Here is a 26,127-nt window from a genome sequence, read left to right as displayed (position 1 = left end):
CAACTGGATGATAAGCGATACATGCGATTTGTGGAACATAGATATGTGAGTCAGTATTATGGAAACATAGTATGCTATGCAGGATTGTATTTGAAGCCAGCAAAGCCAGCTGAGCTAAAGATTCATTCTATGGCCAGTCAAGTTCTGTTTCTTACTTTCTTGTAACGTATGATTTTCTTCATTTCAAAAAATTATGTGATTCTCTTCAAATGCGGGTAGGTTCATTTCATTTTTTCTCTCCCTATTATTTTGATGATGTACTTATAGCATCAATCTATAAAGAATAAAGATAATGCAATAAGCTTCAAAATTCCATTGAACTCAATTAAGATAATCGATTAGAGAGTTCCAAAGATGTTTCGTAATGCTTGATAGAACCGATCAAACATATTCCAATGTTCCTTTCCTTTGGAATGAATTTTCAATTCCAATTCTTTGGATATTCTGGATAGAATTTAAATATCGTGATGAATGAATCGATACTCACGTGGTCACATGATCACCAATTTTATAAGCTCACATGAAGGATTAATGTAGATGATTAGATGCATATAGTTGGGAATATCAAAATTGTGAGGTGAGGATGGGATTTTATTAGATCACTCCAAAAACATTAACTACATTTTATTCAACATTTGAGCACAATGAAAGCTTTAACTGAATTTGATCAGCTGCTGGCTTTAACTCAAAGCCGGCTCTGTATAAAGCCAGACTTAATATGGATTTTATCCAGTTCAAGTTGATATTTCGTTTAAATTGGCGGTGTGCAAACAGAAATTATAAACTTTGAAAGCTTGTTCAACCCTTCTTCATAGGCTCACCGCTGGAGGGAATTTGTGAAAAATTCAAAATGTTGTTACTGAGCTGGGCTACAATGGATATCATTCAATGGAGAAATGTTGCTGTGCAAGTGTTCTGTGATTGGTCAAGTGCAGTTATAAGCTTCATATTGTTGTGCTCCCTCTGCTGATTATCAAATTCTCCCTCTATTTTACTTCTTAGTATGGGATTTTAACATAGGCCTACTGTTTTACTACATATTACATTCCATTTGATATGGAACCTTATTGCATCGACGATATTTTAGAAAATTGATCCAATTTTCTCTATGAAAAACTTCACATTCGTCCAGATTGGCAAATGAAAAACTCAGTTATCTCCTACTTGTAGACCTTCTAATATCCATCCTCTGAATGTACTTGCGAATAGTTTTTTCGTGTAAGTAAAACTTATCCAAAAACATTGAAGAATGATCAATAATACAAATTTCCTTTAGGCTACCTACTACACTGAAATACAAATTTTTCAAATTGTGGAGTACTATTCTGTTTTGATTACGCTGCATAATGACGACACAACAGACTCAAGAGTTTCACTGTGTTTCCGCGTGTTATTATTGATAGAGGCTTCAATTTTACTGTTTATTTTCAAAAAAAAAAGAAAAAAAAAACTGACTGTTGGTGGATATACGTGATATAGGAATATTGATCGGTGACTTGAGTAAAATCAATTTTATCAATCTAAACATTAATCTATACATTACTTAGTATAATAAAAGTAATCTTTACATAAAAATTTTAAGAAAAAGATATAGGTTTAAATATTTTATCCAGTGCTTAAGATTCACAATACCAGCAATAATATTGAACCTCAGGTTATATTTTTTCTGAAAATTGCGATAAACATTCGACATAATCTTAAATATCTTTATCTCTCGGATCTTATTTTCCTACTTGAATAACAAGGGCCACTCGGATGATAAGAAATGGATCACTGAAAAAAGTAGTATATTGCACATTTGTACTTACTTCACTCATTTTAATCCCAAATTTATTCGGTTTGGCTGGCCGTAAAAATTGAGCGTTTGAACGAAATTGATGGGATTTGTAATCTTAAGCATAGAATCTTTAGGAACATAGAAACTTGGAAACTTCGAAGCACATCATACTTACTTACTCCTTGGTACTTACTTACTACAGCCGATTTAAGGCCTTGACCTCCTTCAAAATTCCTCTTCATTCTTCTCTGTGAGCAGCTTTCCTTCTCCATTCACTGACACCCGCCTTCCACAAGTCTTGTTCCACATCCTCCAGCCAGCGCTTGCGTGGACTTCCTCGTAGCCTCCGTCTCCCTGGGTTCTCTCTAAAGATCTTCTTTACTGCTCTAGAAACACACCACAACAAAAGGAATATAGAGATTAAGAGACTTTGTCTGCTAACGCTGCACTTGTAAATTCCCATTACGTCTGAAACGTGAAAACATAGAGACATAGAAACATAATAGGAACGTAGAAACGCTTCTAACGCTGCACTAGTCGCTTCCTAATTCCATCTGGCATTTATCATCCCTCACTGCATGACTCTTGTTGAGTACGGAGAACCTTCTTAATGATTGCCTGTTCTTTTACATGATGGTGGATTAAGATCATTATCTCTGATGCTGATGAAGATCAGTGGTGATTGAAGGAGGTCGTTGAGTAGTTGAATATTTGAGGTGGTAATTGTTTCATGAGCATTATATCGACTAATAAGTCTTTAAGAATTTTGTCATGATATTCGACACGAATAAGTCTTGTCTGTATGTATAATGTATGTATTGTTTGTTAGTATTATGTTCTTGACGTGCGTTTGTATACGTTTTATATGTAAAGGTGCGTACAGACTAAAGCGCCACGAACACGCGTATGTCGCTTTTCATCAGCTGATGCTGTGCTTTATATTGCTATGTATGCTACTGTTTCTGTACAAATACAGATATAATAAGCATAAAATCAGCTGATAGGAAGTGAAATGTGCGAGCTCGTGGCGCGTAAATCTGTACGCACCCTATTGCATGCATGTATTGTGTTCTCAACTATGTATTGTCATAGAGGAAAGATAGCATAAGAAGATATCCTATGGTACAGGGTGTTATACGTTCCAAATTTCATTGTTAACTCAAGCCGATAGTCCTAGTCTTTGGTTTTTGCGAAGCTATGTGACGCTGGTAGTCTTTCATACTATCATACTCTCAATAATTCATGCCACCTCTTCTGTATGATATTGTGATAGGGCTATAGGTCTCAATATGTATTATGAGTTACAATCCGGGTCTGTAGCTTTTCCTATGGGCAGATGGCCACTAGACTACCCGTTCAAAAACATGGAACATTTTTGTTCACCTCCGGAAAGATACACAAGGAGCTTTTTGGAATGACGTCCTTTTAGCACAATACTGCCTTTCAGCTGACATTCGTTCGATATGCTCTTTCCATTGTTGGTGATAAGTTGCAACTCTCTCATTCATGAAGAATCTGTGTGTAAAATGAGGCATGAGCTCTCATGGGTTCTCATGAGTTCTCTGTCGTGAATTTCTGTGTAGGGAGCTCCTCCATCTAGGGATCTAGGGCCTCTGAAACCTGATGTTTTTGCAAAGCCATGAATATTAACCCGCGAACCATACCTTGCCTATGTACCGTTTCAAAGTCACGGAGACAAAGCTACAGGACTCGTACTGTTAATTAATAGATATAAGTATGAATTAAGGAGCAATGTTAAGTCATTTTTCTGTGAAACAAGGTTTTCAGTAGCAGACGATGAATAGTGGAATTGTTGTGTTGCAGACAAATCGATGGCGTAAGTGCGTGTCGCGTGAGAGGCCAAGCCCACCAGAGAGCGTAGTGACCCACCAGCTGAGATGGGGGTCGCTGAGGACTTTGCTCCGAGCTTCACCCAGAAGCCGCAGCTGCGTCAGGAGGATGAAGGCAACCGGCTTGTGTTCGAGTGCAAAATCCTCTCCTCGCCGAAGCCAGACATCACGTGGTTTCGCAGCGAGACGCAGCTCGCCGAGGATAATAGGACCGTGATGAAAACACAGACGATAGGCACGAATTTGTTTCTAGTTGTGCTGGAGCTCGACGATGTGGTCGAAACTGACGCTGGATTATACAAAGTGAAGGCGAAAAACAAGATGGGCGAAGTGGCCGCCTCCATCAATCTCAACTTCAGCCGTGAGTACACTTTTTTATCTATATAATATAGTTATGGGATAGGAAATTCATATGGAATAGGAATGACGACGCATCATCCCGTCTCAACTACTGGACTGATTAACTTGAAATTTTGCATATGGATTCTTACTTTACCGAGGATAGTTATATGCCTATTTTCAATTCTTCAATTTTCAAATTCAGTAGGTCAAGATTGAGTTTGTCAAGATATTCACAGAGCGCAAGGAATTCACGTAGCACGGGTTACCTGCTAGTCGATAATAAATAACTTCTACCAACCTGTGCTTGAACTATTGGCAAATTACTGAACTTTATGAAGCACTTTTTCACTATTATTTATAACTCACTTGTTAAGTCTGGACGCGTTTCAGGGTGTTGAGCCCCATCTTCTGCAGGCTTAATAGTCAGAAAGGAGTATTAAGGTACTACTAAAGATGGTGTTCAGCGCCCTGAAACGGGTCCTAGCTTGACAAGTAAGTTGAGAGTACAATTGCAAACTAGCTTCATAATGTTTAGTAATAATAAAATTATAGCATTTCATTGCATGCGTGATGTATCCAAACACAGTCCAAATAAAATGCTCATGCATAATATGCAATAACGTAGAAAAGTCCGCAGACCCTCTGTAGGTTGAACCTTTGAGGAGGAAAGGGTGAAATTATACTGTATAGACAATGAAGCTAGATTCCTCAGAAAGCTGGATACTCTCAGCTATCTTCTCTGCTGCCCACACTTTGGTTCTAACAAAAGTATATATTTGTGATTCAATAGTTCAATTATTTCAACTGTTAAATAGAAATACTAAGAAATTGTCAAAAACCACAGATTTACTGATACTTAGAAAGACCGGTTTCGGCTGTTACACCAAACTCCTGTTTATCAGAGATTGATAATGGTGTAACAACCTAAACCGATCTAAGTATCAATAAATCTGTGGTTTTTGACGATTTCTTAGTATTTTAATTTAATATGAATAATTACCATTATATCAACTCCTCAACTACACAAAAAGTATTTCAACTGTGTTTACTGTCTACTAAGCTGCATTTCCACAAAATCATATCAGTATCCGTGAACGTGTCCGGTAGGTCTACAGTGAAAATAGCATTAAGTATTTCAACTGTGTTTACAGTCTACTAAGCTGCATTTCCACAAAATCATGATCAGTACCCGTGAACGTGTCCGGTAGGCCTACAGTGAAAACAACATTCTCATCAGTGGCGAATATAAGTAGGGTCCGCCCCCCCGAAATAATGAATATAAAGAAAAATAGGTACAGTAATCTGAATTTTTTAATGAATAGTATGCGAAGGCATCTCCTCGGCAGACAGTGATATTTCTTCTCCTCGTATAGGTGAGGAGAGTGGGGTGAAGTTCGTGCCAGTTCGGGTTACCTTAATATTACATTAACCTTGCCCCCCACCCCTACAAAAAAATCCATATTCGCCACTGATTTCCATGATTCCTGATAGGACTGCTCCCACTCAGCACGGCCGATTGGGTATGGATTTCTATTAGAACTCATGGGAATATAACCCAACTGTACCGGTCCCTGACATCCCACAAAATAGTGACAGTGAAAATATAATTCACATAAGTTCTATTGGGATTATTCATACTCGCTCAGCCGTGCTGAGTGTGAATATTCCAATTAGAACTCGCTAGAATTATATTTTCACTGAACAGGTTCACTGTTGTTGTGTGGGAACCCAGATTAAATTTTGATTGCTTGATTCTCACATATCAGTGAACTTGTCTGGTACAGCGAGAATGTCATTTCCATGGGACTGACTATTCATACCGGCCGGGCTGAGTGGGAATAGTTATTTGTGCAACTAGTGCGCAAAGTAACAGTTTGCTGCACCGAAAGAAACGTTTACGCCCGAGCCGTAGGCGAGGGCGGAATGGTTTGTTGAGTGCAGCAGAGGAACTTTGCGCACGTATTTCACATTAAATTTTTCCTACAGTTACCATTGAATATGAAAAGTGGGTAATTATGGGTAAAATTGCCTGAAATCCATCAAATGTTTTTCTGTGTAATTTTATTATTGATAAAAACTTAATCCTAAAATCTTAAAGTCCTCGTTGTCCTTATAATAAGGTGCTCGTTGTGCTTCGTTGCACCTCTGCTCACTATAGCAGCCCAGTCACTGTTACCAACTTCATTTTGATTTTGCTGCACTGTTGCTCCATATTTACTACTAAGTATTTTGAGTTGCCATGTTGCAAATCTGGAGTGCAGAAAAAATTTTTCCCGCACTAGAGCGGAAAAGTGATTCTTTGCGTTCTGTAATCAGTGCAGCAATGGCCACTTTTCAACGTAACTGAAGGAAAAATATATTTACTGTATAGAATAGATTCACTGATACTGATATGTACGAATCCAGCTTAGTAGACTGTAACCACCGTTGGAATAATTGAACTATTGATCCAAAAACATTCCTTCGTTAGAGCAAGAGCAGAGAAGATAGCAGAGAAGATAGTTGAGAGTGTTCAAATAATACATGCATCTAAATTTTTCAGCTTCCTTCCATAAGGCGCGTTTTAATAGGGAATGTAGAGCTTACATGTGGAACGTAAGTACACACTGACCTCAATATCACTGGAGGTTACAGTGATTGAGGCAGCAATCTTTTTTCTGGTTGCACTTGAAGGAAGAAAGAAAACCGTATTTTTGCTGCTTCGTAAATTCAAATTTATCAGTAGTTGGAATAGAATAAAAATATCATCCAGTACAGTACTTTCTTATATTTTGTTGAATGTTTCAACTCATGCGAGCCATTTTTAAAATAAGAGCGGCTTATAGGAATGGAAGAAGTGGGAAGAAGGATATCCTGGCTGCGTAATTTAAGAGAATGTTATGGCTGCAACTCAAGTGCAATCAATACAGTGAAAATAGCCGTGATGATTTCCAACCTCCAATAGGAGAAGGAACCAGAAGAAGAAGAATAGGAATGGAATGCAGGGATGTAAACAGCTGACTAGAATGCAAACAGCTATCTAAATGGGTATTTGCCACTAAATTTGCGTGTGATTATCGGCGGCATGTAGAAAAAAACCTGTTTGTTTTTACGTGCCGACATATTATTTTGATGAATTCCAATCAGCTGATTGGATAATCCGATTTCAACTGATCGCGATTCTTCTGATGCAGGCCACGTGGTCGCACTTTCATTATTGTGACGTATTGGCATTTGTTCTGGTGCGTTCTAAAATTAGCAGGAATATGTGCTTCAGAGATGAAGAAGAAGAAGCATAACCTTCTAGTCGTGACCCAATTTTTATCTGACGTTAGTCGTGATCCTGGCTCCTGGGACCCACTTCTTCCATATTGAATATTTCGAGATATATAATCTTATTCTATGATCCTAATATGTCCAAGGGTTAAAAATGACGCAACAAGCACCTATGTAAAGCAAAAATTGATTTTTATAATAGAAAGAATGGATTCATGGAACCTTGCACTTTTAGGGTAGTGAAAGGTAACGATCGGTTATTATTTTATATAAAGTGAAGAGAGAATTATAGTGATGAATAGATCAGTATGATAGATACTACAGTATGATACTCTACATGATACATGATACTATGAAACACTATGATACTCCAGTATGATTGATATTACATGCAACATTACTAGAAAGATATGGAAAAAAATTGAAGGTCATAGTTCACTCTTAGGGTAGTTTTTACACAATCTTTACAAAACTTATGAAATTATAGTGATGAATATTAAATATATAGATACTAAAACCTACATGAAACACTAATAAAAACATGAAAAATATATAAGGTCCACTTATATATATATATATAATATATATATATATATATATATATATATATATTATATATATATATATATATATATATATATATATATAGTCCACTTGATATATAGTCTTAATTTATATAGTTCACTTTTAGGGAAAGTTTAGTGTCCCTGGGATCACACAAGTTCATTGGTTTCACTGGCATCCTACCCAGGGTCATTATTCTAATCTTCAGAATCACTAATGTCATTGAAATCGAGATCTAGATGTCAATTTGTACATTCTTCGAAGTCTCTGTTCAAAAAGTACATATTGACTGCTTGAATTCAATCACTATTGCATAAAATGTACATTTGAAAGAAATGAAAAAGTAACGTTAGTTGTGACTCTTGGGTCCTGAGGACCCAAAAGCGTCATTTCACGAAAACAAGTCACAGAGCACTAAAACTCTACACCAAGGTTAAGTGTCTACTGACATGAATTTACATTAGTCACAATAGACACTAACTTCTGATCCATCCTTCCTCAGCTGCTCGATGTTGTGGGGTTCACGTCTCCTTCATTCCTCCTCCTCCTCGAAGATCACACTCTGCACTTTTTGTCTGAACATTTCTCTATTTTGAATGTTCTCCGCAGTGACACCAGCCTTCTCACAATCACTCAGCGTCTGCACAAACCATGCCGGCCTTATTTTGAGTTTCATTATATTATTATTTTCAAATTGTTTCTTGATCAGATAAATCAAAGCAACAAAAATCGAATTCGTAAATTTAATGAAATCTACAGTAGCTTCCCATCCACACAGGGGCGCCATTTAGGGGGAAGGCAGGGGGGGGCCTAGGCCCCATAAATAAAAATGATAATGATAAATAATGAAAATGCGCGTCTATCTACACGAATCCTTAGAATCTCATAATGATTTAATACTTATTTTAACAGCAGTAGTATAATTCCTTCTACATTATCAACAATGTAGCAAAATTGCCTTGAACGTATGGATACGGGTACAGAGTAATAAAGAATATACTTTCCTCTGTGGTATAGTTTGAATATAGAATGGGTAAACTTATTGATCAGGGCACAATAAGTGAGTTATTGCATAAATTTCAATGTGAGAATTAGTAAGTTGCAAGATGTCACAGTGAAAGCAAAAGAAAGGGCACAATCAGACAATCAAAAATGTATGTAAAGAGTTGTTGAGAATTATGGGAACAGCTTGATGTATCTTTAGCTTTCTAACTGAAAGTTTTTTCCAATTAGAATATGATCGCCAATTAAATTGTTGAAATTGTCATAGTAAAAGAGAAATTTATGTTTTTCCATTATTTTTAAGAAATCTGTTTCAGTGTATTCCTACTTTAGGGTCTCTCTGTAGACCTTTATTTCTAATAAATATTTCATGATTTAATAATTAATAATGTATATGTTTGTATTGATACTTCAACCAAATTTGTATAAAACTGGAAAAAATGAAGCATATAATAACATCCTCGAATGTAACGTTTATGGGGAAAAACCCAGGTCCCTCTACCCTTTTGGGGTATTTCTCCCCCCCACAATACGTCTTGATTTTTGCCCCCCCCCCCTAGCAGTTTGGTGAAATGGCGCCACTGATCCACAAGTCTATTTAACAGTTATTTATGCTTTTTTCAGCTTTCATTGACACTCACCAAGTCATATTTAATTTTCAGTTGTATTCAAACAAATCATCTGAATCCCTGGCCCTCTACTTTTCTCTTTTCTCTCTTACTTTCTCTATTTTTCTCTCTTTACATCTTTCTCATGCCAAATCTTATAGGGAAAATTAAGCAGAACCAATAGAGTACTGTTGTGTGTCTTTCAATGCTAACATTTCGTGCCAAAACTTTGCATCCGCTAATGATGTGAATCCGCATTCTATCGTCTTTCATCAGTCTGCATTTGTCATTTCCGACTTGACTTTTGTTCTCGTCATCATTGACTGACAAATCTGTCATCATGCTTGTCAATAAGATTGGCAATTATTTTAATCTTGAAATTGAAAATTGACGAATAATATAATAATCTATATATACATAAAATTAATAGAGTTTTATCGACATTCATCGTTACAGCTATATAATAGACAAGTCAGAAATCTAATCCAGGCGATTATAATTATAAGTTAGCGACTTGGTCAAAAGCTCAAAACGTGTAAAATTTCGTGAGAGCTAAATATAAATAGAAAGCTCATAGTGTGAAAATAAAATTCAAATTAGATGTTTGAAATATCACTTAAATATTTTTATAATACTAAAATTTATTGAAATTTATTTCAATATATATAGGAATTGAGAAATAATAAAAATTCTTCTTCTGGTGCTGAATATTCTCGGTAACTCAATATTCATCCTAAATCTGAATACCTAGAATGAAACATACCTCCACTTGTGTCAGTTTATAAACATTTTCACCCAAACGGCATTATACTATTCTGAAACTTAGTCTACAGAGAGGTGTATCAATATTTCTGTTATTACCAGTACAGATTAGTTGTTTTATAAGAGTTATATGCCTTTAAAGATTATGCTAATAAATCTTTGTGAATAAAAGAACAATTATAGAAATAGTAATAAATAGTATTAGTCGGTTGGTCGGTAATAAATTTTTATTACAAAATCATACAAAATTTTTTCAATGATGAATTGAATTGATTGGTTGTTTTCCTTTACGTAATTAACTTTTTTGTAAGAATCAATCCAACTTAGTAAGATTCAATTTCATATTTTTTGAGAATCCTACCTTGTGCATATTTGTATGATTATCAACTCAATTCATGCTCAAGAAAAACAGGTTGTGGGCCTCATTCACAGAAATATTCATGAATTTTATTGAATAGAAATATTACAGGTCAGCCAACGTTAATTTTTTATTGGAAAGGCTTTGAATATTCACAGAATCAACACACCTGTTGCACTATATAATCAAGTTTAAACTTGTCACATTTAATTAGTGAACTAGCCTTGGGTATTCAGAGGGAATAAATAGATTCAAGTAAGCTTCGTACGCCGTCAATCTTGTAAAAGTGTGACTCTGCCACTTTTCGGGCTAGAGACTTTATTTTAAAATTTATAGTTGACAAATTTTGTAAAATAGTCGACTGCTAGGAAGCTGCGCTGACAGGTGTTCGGTTTTTATAGGAATAAATTAATTTATTCCTGGCATCATTTGCTAGACATTTGAAAGAACCGCATAGTAATTTTTGACCTTTTAAATCGCTGAATCATGCTCATATTGAGAATTAAACCTATTACGTTTACTTGGCTTTTGATATTTTGGCTTGAATTTATCAGATAAGCAATCCAAATAGAATCATGATTACTTGTGCATGCAAAGATCCAATTTTTTACTTCAAGTTACGAAAATGTTAATTAAAGTTAATGAATCATAATGGTGTCTGAATAATGTAGAAATGCATCAAAACTATTTTGAGATTCTGAGGAAATACGATTTTGTTTGAAAAGTTTACAGTTGAGTCAACCGCTCTTCCCATCCCAATTTCTTGAGTATTACAGTACTCCACATGAATTTGAAATAATTCCTCACTTAGTTGGTGAAACTGATTTTCAATTCAGATGGTGGAAAATGATTTTTAAATCATCACATCGTTTGGGTTTGGGTTTGTGAAAGCTACATTTTAAATCAAACAAAAGTCTTGATTCTGTTATCCCATCAATATTATTTAAATGGACGGTATATTGTAACCCTTTACCTTTTGCAAGATTTAATTCCATGTACAGTACCGGTACCCTGCTCTTGCATAATTTTTAACAATGCGAAAATTATAATGTTTAACAATAAAAGAGAATTGTAATGTATAATGAATGCTATTAAATCAGTCACCAGAGAACTATTGATCATTAACTAAGTCAATTAATTTATTGTATAAGAATAAGAATAATTTCATTCCTTCAATGCACAATGCTATCGGAAACGTCAATTTGATAGTAGTACCGTACATAAATTCAGGTTTCACTTTCAATATTAAAATGTACATAATATAATAATTTATCTACACAAGGTATCTTTTCAATAGAATAAAGAATAGTATGAAGTCATATAACATGATAGAATATAGTCATTAAATAATAAAATAAGGAATACATCGAAAACATAACAATACAAATATTGAGAACACTTATACTTAAAAATTTATTCTTCCCTGCTTCAATTAAAATAGTTGTGAAATGTTAGATTGAAGAAATCTGAAAGTGAGTACAATGGATTGTCTAATAGGAGGCGCTCTATGTTCTGTTATAAATTTTAGTTGGTAGGTTCCTGGCTAGTATGGGCAATTTATTGAATAATTTCAATGATACATGATTCGGGCTGGTTGCTATCCTATTCAATCTAGTATATGGTACATCTATTTTTGATTTGTTCCTAGTGTTATGACTATGAATGTCGGTTCTACAGCCATATGAGCCTAAATTCTTTTTTATTTGTAGGAGAAGTTTGAAAGCGACCATACTGTAAACTGTCATGATTTTCTGTTTTATAAATATAGGCTTGCAATGTTTCAGATAAGCAACATCGCATATTCCAATTCAAATTCAAATTCAAATTTATTCATACTCATAAATACATATACAGAAACCAAATAGAGTCTAGCTTGACAAATACAACAATAATCCATCTAAAATTTAATAAAAGATTGTAAGTAATAGTATATAATATTATAATATATAATAAAATATTAATGTGAACAATAACTGCTCACAAAGTGCTTCATGAAGCACTTGTCCGTGAGCAGAATAATTCTTAAAGCCTTTTTCTGGAGCAAGAATACTTTTTGAACCTCTGGGGCGCAGCCACACAAGACTAAACCATACATATAAGTGCTTTGGAAAAACGCGAAGTAGCACATTCTCAAATAATTGGAAGGCTGGTATACAGTCCTTGAGACTACGAAGGAGATATACAGAGTGATTCATAATTATGGTGAAATAATTTAATAGGTGATAGTAGAGGTAAAAATAAGAAAAAAGTTTTTATAAACATATATCCATAAACTCTTCACTAGCGAGCTATACAGAGTGAAAGATTTCGCCCGGAATTCAGTTCCTCTGGTGAAATACACCGATGCTGAATTGTTTGGGCACTATTTTTTGGAAAACTTATGCTGGATTCATATGGAAAAATATCTGAAAAATTGAATAAAACTAGTCTGGAAGCTGTAGTGTCAGTAGTTTTTAAGAAAAAAGTTGAAAGTATGCAAAAAATCTAAGTAGAAAAACACAGACTTCTACGTTTGATGCCCAATAACTTCCTTTAATTTTGAATGAAAAAGACTAAGAAATTGTCAAAAAACCACTGATTTCTTTAATGACCAGTAAACAAATAATTTTTCGCAATAAAAATTGTAAAGAATTTAATTCTGAAAAGAATGATGTAAGCTGTGTAAACTAAATTCAAAAAAAAGTTGAATATAATGTATTCTTATGTAGTACATTACACCACAAAAATTTGCTGTTTTATGAGGAGAGAACTAATAACTCATAAGTTGTAGCTGATTGCAAATATTCGGTTTTTTATGAAAATTTTTTAATATGAAAGTAGCATATCTAAATGACATTAAACTCATACCAAAATACTAGTAGATTATGCCATTGAGCCTGGGAGGAAGCTCGAACAGAAGTAGATGATCTCCTACTATGATTCCTGCCCAAATGTTTACAGAAAACTGATGTTGTGGAAGATTAGGATTGATGTCATGAGGATTCTCAGCTGCCCAAATATGTTGGTTGTGGACGTTAACGATAGCTGTTCTTGTAAAGTGTGCCTCGTCGGTGAATAAAACGGTTGTTAAAAAGTTTGGGTAAACAAGTTTTACTAAAAACCATCGGCAAATACCAGCACGGGGAATACAGTCTCGTGGCATTAGAGTATGAACTTTCTGGAGGTGGTATGGATGTAATTGCTGCTCTTTTAGTATCCTCCAAATAATAGATTGATTGACATTAAACTGCACTGACAATTCTCTCGTGCTCTTCTATGGATGTTTATAAATTTCATTAAGAACTTGTTCTTTTAACTCTACAGTCGAAGTAGATTGGGGTCTGCCTGCATAAATGTGCTCTTTGGATAACAAAGAATCTGTTTCAGACAGACGTTGATGAATAGTGGCAAAAAACCTTGAACTTGGACATACTCGGTTAGGAAAGTTCTCTTGATACAAACGTCTTGCTTCAGTACTATTACAGTAGTGTCCCATTCCATACATTAAATGCATGTCAGCTAATTCGGAGTATGAATAATGTCTAAAATTACCTGTCATTTTTCAAAAAAGTAAACACTTGACACGAAAGCAAAGTGAAATGGTTACAAATAACTGGTTAATAGATTAAACAAAAAACACAGCGCGGTTACAGTAGGCCTAACTTACAGTTTGTTTTTTTGTTCAACAGTGAGCTAAAATATTTCTGAAAATAATTTTCAGCTGATAATTTCTTTAAAATATTTTCTCATTTGGAACAAAATAAATCAGCTGTTTTGGAACAGCTGTTCTTAAAATCAATGTTCTATTTGCAATCAGCTACAACCTATGAGTTATTAGTTCTCTCCTCATAAAATAGCAAATTTTGTGGTGTAATGTACTATACATAAGAATACATTTTATCCAACTTTTATTTAAATTTAGTTTACACAGCTTACATCATTCTTTTCAGAATTAAATTCTCTACAATTTTTATTGCGAAAAATTATTTGTTTACTGGTCATTAAAGAAAGTTATTGGGCATCAAACGTAGAAGTCTGTGTTTTTCTACTTAGATTTTTTGCATATTTCAACTTTTTTCTCAAAACTACTCACACTACAGCTTCCAGACTAGGTTTATTCAATTTTTCAGATATTTTCCATATGAATCCAGCATAAGTTTTTCAAAAACTAGTGCCCAAACAATTCAGCATCGGTGTATTTCGGTGAATTCCGGGCGAAATCTTTCACCCTGTATAGCTCGCTAATGAAGCATTTATGGATATATGTTTATAAGAGCTTTTTTTCTTATTTTTACCTCTACTATCACCTATTAAAATATTTTACCATAATTATGAATCACTCTGTCTAGCCCTACTTCATTTTGAGCAGACACTTTCGATTTGGGGTATCCATGTGAGCTTCTGATCCAGTGTTATGCCCAGAAGCTTTGCACTTTCAGTTCCATCACTAATCTTTCTCAGTCCAAGCACCAGTAATTGCTTCTTGGCATTATTTAGAAATAGGCGTTTCCCTCTAAACCAAGCTGAAGCCTCACCCTGACTGCTGGACATTTTCCGTTGTAGAGCACTCAGTTCAACATCGTAGGTAACCAGTGATGAATCATCAGCGTAGCAAACAACTTTAGATGAAACATTTAATTCTACATTGTTCATCATCACTAGGAATAATAGTGGCCCAAGAATGGATCCTTAAGGTACCCCGTGTGGTACTTTAAGTGGATCAGAGAGACTTGAGTTTACATACATTGTCTGTGTACGACCATCTAAATATTATTATATTATTGTATTATTGTAGTTTTAAATTAGTTCCTTCAAATTGAAATAAATGATACCTTTTTGCCATGATTTTTTAATGGTTGGAGATTAATTTTTTTTCAATTTTTGAGTGACCTTGAATATTATTTATAGACCTAGTGTATTTTTGGACTCAATTTATTGGTACCCAACTATTTTAAAACATGTGATAAATTATGCATCATGTAGTATGACCAATCTTATTCTTGTTGATTTGTAGGTAAATTTGACAAAATGATATTCTGTGGTCAAGGTAGACCTATATAGATACTACTTGTTCTTTTAGATGTCTTTGACACCAGTAACTGATATATCCTTCTGGTATTTTATAGCTCTGATCCTCTAATTTAGTCTATGTTAATTTTATTACCTATATGAACGCCATGAGGTATAAATATGAATCAGACAAGACACCATAATATTATCATTCATCATTATTATCATATATTATTATTGGAATACGGTGAATGGCTTTTATTTATAAATTGTATCTGTAAAATCTGTATATTGTGTAGTATGTAGACCTATCCCATAATCATTTATGTCACCAGACTCAGTTACTAACCAATAAAAACTCATATTCAGAAATTAACTATTCTACCTAAATCATCATGTTAATTTCATGAAAGCACCAAATAATTACTGTGAAAAATAAAATATATTTCTCTTATTTTTCAGCTGTGGATGAACCTCCTGAGAAGTGAGTATCTTCCATACTCTTTATTGATTGGCTTTGGCTTTTATTAATAATATTATCAAAACTTGAAAACTAGGCTATAAATTGGATGAAACAAAATATTAGAAAAATTCGAGATCTATTCTGCCTTTTCTGGAATTCTGGGCAGAACCCAGTTTATATTTTGTTTCACTAGTCTTGAGGCTACTAATTCTCTTCCAATGATTGTTTCTTCCAAGAAGCCTCCACATTAAAACATGTTTAATCAAACAGCAATATTCTAGATTTTCAATAGCCTACATGAATTTTAAAATCTCTAATACACCAAAATAGCTACCGTAATGTAACTTTATAGACCAGACAATTTATTTATATTCCAGACCAGACCATTTATTTATATTCATGGGAACATTTTTCAATTAGATGTTTTTAGCATCATTCAAATAATGATTTTCACTGAAGTCTCTTCATTATTGTTTCATGCATGTTTGCTAGGATCTCATGTTTTCGGATATTGAATATGTATTGAGTCGGGATCCCAACAAAGCTATTGCAGCAATGAAAGGCTGAAGACATAGTCTAAGTTACACAAAAATATCACACAATTATCAGTAAAATTTCTATAACAGAATTTATATTTGAACATTCAATACACTGATTTCTATAAATTTCATAGATAATTTGTATTTGTATTTGTGGTTATTTATAAATAATTATTTATAAAATTTATAGAAATCAGTGTATTGAATGTTCAAATATAAATAGGTACTCTGTTATAGAAATTTTACTGATAATTGTGTGATATATTTTTTTGTAACATAGACTATGTCTTCAGACTTTTATTGCTGCAATAGCTTATTATCGAATTTCTGTACATGGTCACTTGGCAGCATCGAACTGATGTTTGAATTTGATTTGATGAGTGTTCGGGTACTTGATGTGTTTGTGTAACATTCTTTCTCTTTCTGAATAAGCCCAAAATATCCAACTGGAATAAAATTTATTCCATTAATTGATTATTGGGAAAAGTATTCACCACCTAGGCTATTAGCTTCTGTACCACTCATTATTGTTTATTGTTGAATGTATACGCTGTGGGAAGACAATAATTATAGTTCCTATTATTTCACTTGAGAATAACTTACCGCGTTCAGACTCAAATTTGGCGGGCTTTGATACTACTGTCAACATCTGGTGAACGCTTGTGCGGGTGCGCACAGTTTGTTTTGAAGTTAGAAAAGACAAGCGTATCTACTGTCAATAATGCATCGTGATGCGCACGTGCAGTTTCTTTTTGCATTGGAATTCAACGTTTTTGTTTTCGTTCTTTGTGTTTATTATCTGAAATAACCATCAAATTTAAAATCAAAACATTCATATTGCCATTTGAGAGCAAAAATTGAACCCCTTACCCAACTACCACTTTTTAAACATCAATAAACATAACGTTTTAGGTTATACAACTATTGGCTATTGATCCTCGCCTCGTTAGACTGTTGCAGACGACAGTTGCAGTGCAGGAACAAACTTTGCCAATAACTTTGCGCGATTGGTTTGCTCTGCGTATTTTCGGATATTGGGTTGACATTTTGCGAAGAGATTATGTTGAATTTGAAGAAAGTTATTTCTCATGTTAATCATTTTCGCTACTTTGTAACTTGGAAGTGCCAACTGCCAAAAAAATCTAGGAAAACAACATACAGTAGTCGTGAGTACCTACAATCACTTCTATTGTAGCCTCCTACGGTTCCTACTTATACTGAAGGATTGCAATGTGCTAATATGCATTGCATATTATTTAGCAAGATCCACGTTCCACGATATAATATTTTTGTTAATTCTGGTATTAATTGGAGTATAAATCAGTAGGCTATTTACGTAGACCTCTCCTATTAGGGGTGACCACCCACTCCATGTCCAATGACGCCTCTCCCCTAAATATCCCAAATTTAGCCTCAAATAAACCACACCCTCAAAAAAGAGGTCCTTAGTAATTATATTAAACACTGCTGATCTATGAGATACCACCAAGAATAATCTTCGAACCCCCTCTACAATTTCTAAGACACAGTTTGCGTCTTAGCTTCTCTGTCCTGGGCACTCCTGTGTGGTCCACTGTGGACACCCCTAGCTAAATTTTGAATGCCCTTAGTTGATTCTCAAACAACAGTGGTGTTCCAGATCTGGTGTCTCCAATGTATTGAGCGTCATAAGAACTAATGTTTTGTAACCAACTGGGACACCAGTCACCATAAGTGCGGCTGACTCCGGTGTCCAGTGGTGTCCTCGCTAGTGTCTAATACGCGCCATAATATCCATTAAATGAGGACACCAGTGAGACACCAGGAATGAGAAGAACGCTGCCTCTCCCCTACATTTGGTGGCCAAGCCAGTCGCGGGGATTTAGTTATCATGGTTAGCATACTAACCGAGACACCAGCTTTTCGTATCCCAGAGGTTGATGGGCTTGCGACCCGAGTGAGATACCAGCCAGATACCAAAACGATGTATCTGGCTACTGCAATCTAGTGTTCCGACTGGTGTCCTAGTGCAATTAACGCAATAACCTAATAACTAATGCTGCTCTGGCACCAAGAGTGGGGCAATGAGGAAGTGTTAATACCTCCTAATACCTGGTGTCCCAAGTAATACGAACCGCTACTTGCTCGGACACCGGATTGAGGGATTTTGCGTTGTTCTCATTCCTGGTGTCAGTGTACATAGAGTAATACAGAGTGGCGCAGGGAAGCGGAAAATTCTGAATGTTGAAGTTTTGCAGCACTCTGGAGATGGTAATTGTTTTTGCGAAATTAATGTGAACGCATTGCCATTTAGTAATCATGCACCATAGGACTGGTGTGAAACTTGCATTAGCCATGAGAGCATTTCATAAACTACCACACAGAGGATATATTGACAGCATTACCATATTTGACTTGATTAACTTATCAATAAGGAAAGCATGTGAAATGAGATCACTGCCAAATATTGGCAAAATGAGTCAGATAATTTGACAATTATCTTACAATTTGTAATTATATCATCTCACTTTTACTGTAAAGTGCATTCTTATTTTATGCTGTACCACGGAAAGTGCTTGTAAGATTTATGAAATAAACAACTTTGAATTGAATTGCCATTCCAAAGTTTTCATAACGGACTATGAACGCCGACTGAGAGCACATCCTTCTGTTGTCTTATTAAAAAGCGAAGAGGCACTTCAGGACATTTTGATTGTAGGATCATAAATGACATGATGATACATGCCATTCCATTAGTAATTTACTAGTTTTTAGAATTCATGACATTATTTCAAAATCCTCAATCCTCATTCCCTTGCACCAGGCTGTAACTCAGAAAGTGAGCACAGCTTTCCGTTGTCGACTTGAAAAGTGAGGAGTCACTTTTGTCATTTTAATTGTAGGAACATGGATAACCAATACATTTTATTCCAATAGTTATTGTTCTCAAGGAAATGACTCGATTTAAAAATTCCCCGTTCCCTGCTCCACTCTTTTTTTTATTAACAGACTGCAGTTTTTTGTCTTTGAAAAATGTATTGATGAAATTTATGATGCAGTGGGCGTCTACATGTTTCTTACACTCTTGTTCACTAGATCAAGTTCAGTTCAAATCTATGTTAGGGTTTCCTGGAACATCCTACTCATAAATTCAATATCAGCACACATGTTCTTCAAAATATTCTCTCCTTAAACCTTCACAAAGATAAAAGTGTAGTTGGTAGAAACGTACAAAAATTGTACTATGTTACTTGGCAAATGCCGAACATTGATTGCGTACCAAATGACATCATTATAAAGCTAATAATCATCATACTATTATCAAACGATAATGCTAAATTGCATAATATATTGGATCCTTACCAAGATGAGCCTTGAAAAAGGAAATCAACATATTGCTGCGATCGAATTACAAAGTTATTTCAAAACTAGATTCATGGCATATCAAATTTTATTTCTAACGACAGTTTGAAAATAAAATCTATTGAGTTTGATCCTATTTAATGGTTTACTAGTTGATAATCAAGGTGTTCTCATGGTAGAGTTTTATAACTTTACAATAATCCTCTCTCCCAAAATTGTAATCTATTCCAAGATAAGCAATGAACAATACTCTTTGAACCAGTATTTATTGAATAGATAAGTTTGGTAAATCTTACCAGTTCCCTGTCTCATGAAAAAATACAAGCCAATATTTCAGTAAATTCTTATTTTTAATAACCAGCTGATCTAATATTATTAGTAATATTACTGGACAACTATTTGTTAACATAAAATAATGTTTACCAATCACACATACTAATTACGTTCAAGGATTAGGAAATTGCCTGTTCAGGCTCAAAATTCTTATTTGATCAATTGAAATAATCATTTACAAAACTTGAAATAATACTCACATTCTTAGATGTAATCTTAATACTTTTAGACTCAAGTTCTAGTCTTTTGTCTAGTTCTGATTTGCCAGTTTTGACATGTAATCATTTACAAAACTTGAAATAATACTCACATTCTTAGATGTAATCTTAATACTTTTAGACTCAAGTTCTAGTCTTTTGTCTAGTTCTGATTTGCCAGTTTTGACATGTTGCCTCCGATTTTTCCATGTCTGGACGCAGGGTGTCTAATTGCAACAATTCAATGTACTAAGGAATCCTCAAAATCCATGCTACCATACTAAATTGTTATTTCTTTATTTATTCTTACAATAAGTACATCATCGAAATGATAGGAAGAGGAAAAATAAACATCAATCTTGTGGTCATGAGAAGAAGTAATGAGTCTTATTATCCCGGTAACCTCATATATTTATAGATAGATACATTTAAATTACACCCTCAAAAATTGCTTACCTGCAATTTTTCATTTCTTTTTGCAGACAAATCGATGGCTTGGCACCAACGTTCTCAAAAAAGCCAGCTATCAGGCAGGAGGATGATGGAAAAAGACTGCTATTCGAATGTAGGATTCAAGCAGACCCGCAACCAACCGTTGTGTGGTCTCATGGAGGAACGATAGTCAAGGACGACAATAGACACAAAGTAAGTAGTCAAACAATCATAGTATTCATAGAAACTCCACTGAAATTGACAAAAACCCTTCTCATAACAACCCTATTGTACGATTCTTCAACTGAAAATAACATTTGAAATAATAAGACGTTGATATTGTCAATATCACTTTATTTATTAAAAAAATAATTCATATTACAGAACCAGATTTCATGGTAACATCCACCACATCTTCAAATTAAAAACAAATTAATAAAATCAAATTACTACATACAATCAAATTAAAAAAAATAACAGATTAAATTACAGTTTGCATAACAGGCTCACAAATATTACAGCCGTCAAACCGGCTAACTTGGGACAGTTTTCAACTTTGACTTGAAATTCAGTTCCATTATTATTTTAATAGTTTATTTCTCCTGTGCTTGAAACTTAGGTCTTTAATAATACTTCAAATATATAAATTCAATTTCATTATTATTCCAACCTGTTCTGAAGAAAAAAATAAAAAATATGGTTTCCCAAGTTACCCGCAGAGGTTGGGTAACTTAGGACACCAATATTATTTGCCTGAAATAATACAATTGAGTGGTTGAAGGCTAACTTGGGTATAGTTAATAGGCTAATAATACATTAAAAGTTTGAAATAGAAACTTATCAATCTAGGTAGCTGTTTCTCCAAAGGAATTAGAATTAGAATATTCATCTAGTTCAACAACAATACAGATTCATCAACGTTTGTTCACCTCAGTTGGTCAACGTCATGTTGGTACAGTCATTACAATATTATCACAGCCATAATATTATAACAATCTAAGAATTACTATAAGAATCAACTACTAAAACTCCACATTCAATCATTAATCTAAAAAGACGATAATAAAGGAACAGAGAAGTCTCAAGTTCAAACAACGTACTTAATTAAAATAGTGCAAAAACATCTCATTCCCTCTTGTTGTTATGATTCCTGTATGTTCATTCAATATTGTTTCATTTTAATTATCCACAGTTTTTGCATTATAGGCATTTAATATAGTACTTCAAATAGTGTTTGCAAAACATGTATTTCCCTTTTGTTGGTATGATTTATATGTGTTCATTCAATATTCTGTGATTTTATTTGCTCAAGCTATGTCCTTGTAACATGGATTTAATGATCATGTTATAGACATTACATGAAATTGAAATGAAATAATTCATTGTACACAGTGAATTCTATTGTAATGAGATTCACTCTAAACTCTCAGCATTCCTCGTAAATTTTAATTCAATCAATGCTGATATTTTGAAGAGAACAACTTCAGATACCTATATTTTTATCCATACATTCGAGTATTTTGACTTGAACATAGATATACTTTTGAGGAGAAAATGGTTTTGTGGAACTGTAGATAAACTATAATTCACAAAAGACCAATACAGTAAGGAATAATAACAATAATGTCAATTTATTTAATTTATTATAACCTATTTATTATTCCCTCTGTTTGTTTCGTTCATTAACAGACTTTTCATACAGCAAAGTTATTATTATCATACAGGTTCACTACTCAAATCTTTATGGAATTCAACTAAGTATGTAATTACAAGGTTTTAAGTTATTTTAATAAACCGCTATCAACTTGAAATTAAACGAAATTCCTACCATACCACTTCTTCAAAATTCCCCACCAAGAGAGTTTTTATAGTAGCTACAGTCTCCAAAATAAGCTGGCATGTCAGTGTGAAGTTTCCATAAATAAGGAAAGAAGGAGAATTATTGCTTTTGTGCATATTTCAAGTACCTTGAATTGAAGGAAATGAAAATCATCCACTAAGCACTGTTACATAGCTGTAGCTTCATTGGATAATGTGATGACAACACTGCCTTGATCGAACCATCACGGATGATAACATAAAGATTCTTTACAAAATATCTCTCATCAATAAAACCTTGTAAATCGGTCAGGCTAAACTAAGCAAAACTATTGAATTGAAACATCATTGTGACTGGTAACTGGTGGATTATTAATTGAGAGTTGGTTTGTAACTGGTTGAGAGATTACATCAAGAGAAGATGGTTCTATTAAGATTATTATCGCCGACTATTCTGCGGAATAAACAAGACCAGTATCTTCTTACTTGAGCTATTCCAATAATACATTTAAAAAGTTTGAAATAGAAACTTGTCAATCTAAGTAGCTGCTTTTCCAGAGGAATAGAGAAGTCTCAAGTTGAAATCAAATATACTTAATAGTAAATTAATTTAGAAATTTTGAACAATTTTTTATTAAAACTTAAATCCTATTATTTTTTACAGTTGGTGGTGGATAAAGATGGTCATTCGTATTTTGCTACACTGGAAATTCGAAATGTTACTGTCGAGGATGCTGGAAAATACAAAGTTACTGCCAAGAACGAATTGGGAGAAAGCAATGCCACCATAAGTCTGAATTTTGACAGTAAGTAGATTCCCAATGGGATCTCATTTACCTCTCGCTCAAAAATGCTTTCTAATACAGTTTCACTTGAATATATATACCATTTAAGTTGGCATTTAACTTGAGATACTCTCAATATTATCGTTCCATTAAAACACTACTTTCAACTTACAACTATCCATATTGACAAGAATAGCTAAACAATCTAACTCTGGCTGAATACATACTGTAGGTTTTACACTCCATATTTAAAAATATTTGTCTCAGTTTGGTTTTGTAAAGCGTGGATGCTTAACTAAATAGAGCTGATACGAAGTTGAATTGGATTTCAAATAATTCACAGGTTTACATTAAAACTGTGTTTAAAGAGTGTGGAAAGTGTGTTTAGTGTGCTTATCGTGGAAAGTCTGTTTGTATAGTCCAAAGTTGATATTAAATCATTCACTTTTTGTAGAAGTATTGATAGAACTGAATACTTCAATTAATGAGACATCTCCGATTTTAATTAGTCTTTGTGAAACTATCAGATTTTATATTTCCAATTAAAATGCACATTTTCTAATTTAAGAAAACATATTTCAATATAGACTAGAGGAGAATACAGTTTTGAAAAGAAATCTATCCTGTTCAGATAAATTGAAATTTTATGTATAATTTTATTTAATTTTTTTCACCAAATTATAATAGCAGTATCACTTTGGTTGTTTTCTGATCAAATGTATTTTTTTTGTTAAATATAATAATATCTGTCTATTACATATATAACAATACAGTTGGCATAACAGCTAATTTTGCAGCAGAGTTGAAACTCTCCAATGAACAGACATTCCTGGGTCTGATTCAGCCATATTTCCTTTTTAAATCAATTTTTCAAAGATTCAGGCTTAACAAATTTAATACACTCATAGAAGTTGGGTTTGATCCATATACTATGCAGAAACGTCTCTTTGTCAAGATAAATTCTACTATAATTTCTATAAAGTTCAGGATAACTAATTAAATTTAAAATGTACTAATCTAATCCAGTAAAGAATACTGTTGACCCAAAATTCACTCACAACCACCAGAGAGGGCTATAAAAGTCAGTCAATTTTTCTGCTTGGAACTAACATTTCAATAACTTGGAGCTGACTCAAGTTTGAAGTTTATAATACAATAAACATTTCACAAAATGATAACACAATCATTTTTTTCAATAATTACAATTCTTGTGTGGAGATTTATCATACTATCTGATTTGTTTAGATTTAATTGATTTACTTTTTGTGATCCCATGTGATATGGAAAGTTTATCTGCAGATGCTACTTTAATTGTCTTAATTGTTGAAGGATAGTGTATTTATTGATTAATGTGTTTCATTTATATTGAAATGGTTCATGCCTTTTTTCCATTTAAATGCTATAGCTTTCATAGTTTGAGTTTTAACTGAGTATATGTTTTTCACGTAGAATTTTAGAAATTTCAGTGTTACATAATGATATTTTCTATCTTGTGAGACCGGACATTCAGGATAATTTTTAATAATAGGCTTTAGTATAATTGCAAATAATAAAGTGTACAAAGTGTATAGATGTCTGGCACTTGTGCTTCTGTTCATCAATTGGGGATTTGAGTTTTCTATTACTCTTATTTGAGTAGAGAAATAGAACATGTTTTTATGGTATTAATCTGTTTTGTAAAAATGTGGCTTGTGATGTATCCTTCAGTGAAGGATAGTGGTCGTTTCTAGTTGAATCATGAGAAAATGTTTGGTATTTTTTATAGCTAAAAATGCTTTTGCTTCTATTGAACTATGAAGAATAAATAAGATCATTCACCGAGTAATTTCTCAAATGTTCAATACTTGCTTTAAGATGAGTATCAATTTTAAATGTCTTTATCTTCAAGTAATTCCTGAATCAAGACGTCTTTTTTAATTGATTTCGTCTCTTAAGTCAATTTCATTCCTCTATTTGTAAATCAAATTTAAGTCAATTTCAATTCCTTCCAATTTCATTCAATACTTGCTTTAAGATGAGTATGAATTTTAATTGTCTTTATCTTCAAGTAATTCCTGAAACAAGACGTCTTTTATAATTGATTTCGTCTCTTAAGTCAATTTCATTCCTCTATTTGTAAATCAAATTTAAGTCAATTTCATTCCTCTATTTGTAAATCAAATTTTCTAATATAGACTTATATATACAATAATTTTAAAAGTTTTAGGTAGCTGGCTTCTCACCTTGAGTTTTATATAAGCACAATAAAGGAAGAATTTAATTCAATCAATAATATTAAGTTACATTGAGCAATAACTGGTTCTTTTGATCTGTTCAAGCTCAAACTTCTTGTCCTGTATTAACTATCCTTCTCAATTATAGGAATAACTATTTTGAAAAATTTACAGTAGGCTATTTAATCATTATAATGCACCATCTCGAATGATAGAATACGTTCCAGTATTTTTAACATTCAATATTTATTTTTGTGTACATCAGAAAATCCACTTGAAAAACTTTAACAATCACAAGATTTAGAAACAGGAACATTTTGTTTTCATACTTGGTTATATAATTTATCACTTGGTACTAATTATTTTCTCGTTGTTCAACTAGAAACGGGCCAAAATAAGCAGGGAAATTGTTATAATTTCAGGAATTTTCCTTCTACATAAGATGTTTCAGTTTCCAATTATGAATTGAAATTGCAGAGTTTTTGTAACTTGCCACAG

General features: G+C 33.5%; 1 protein-coding gene across 1 annotated transcript in view; it reads left to right on the top strand.

Annotated features, from left to right (window-relative positions):
- Positions 1-3,589: 3,589 nt before the first annotated feature.
- LOC111043958 (twitchin) overlaps positions 3,590-26,127 on the top strand; it is a 226,797-nt gene continuing 204,259 nt past the window's right edge. The window contains 4 exon segments of the mRNA XM_039442103.1: positions 3,590-3,988; positions 15,970-15,991; positions 20,864-21,026; positions 23,296-23,437. Of these exon segments, the coding sequence (XP_039298037.1) occupies positions 3,676-3,988; positions 15,970-15,991; positions 20,864-21,026; positions 23,296-23,437 (640 nt within the window). The 5' untranslated portion in view covers positions 3,590-3,675.

Source organism: Nilaparvata lugens, chromosome X, assembly GCF_014356525.2.
Source record: "Nilaparvata lugens isolate BPH chromosome X, ASM1435652v1, whole genome shotgun sequence".
Classification (NCBI taxonomy): Eukaryota; Metazoa; Arthropoda; class Insecta; order Hemiptera; family Delphacidae; genus Nilaparvata; species Nilaparvata lugens.
The sequence above is the reverse complement of the archived record's forward strand: the minus strand, read 5'-3'. Positions and strand labels throughout refer to the sequence as shown.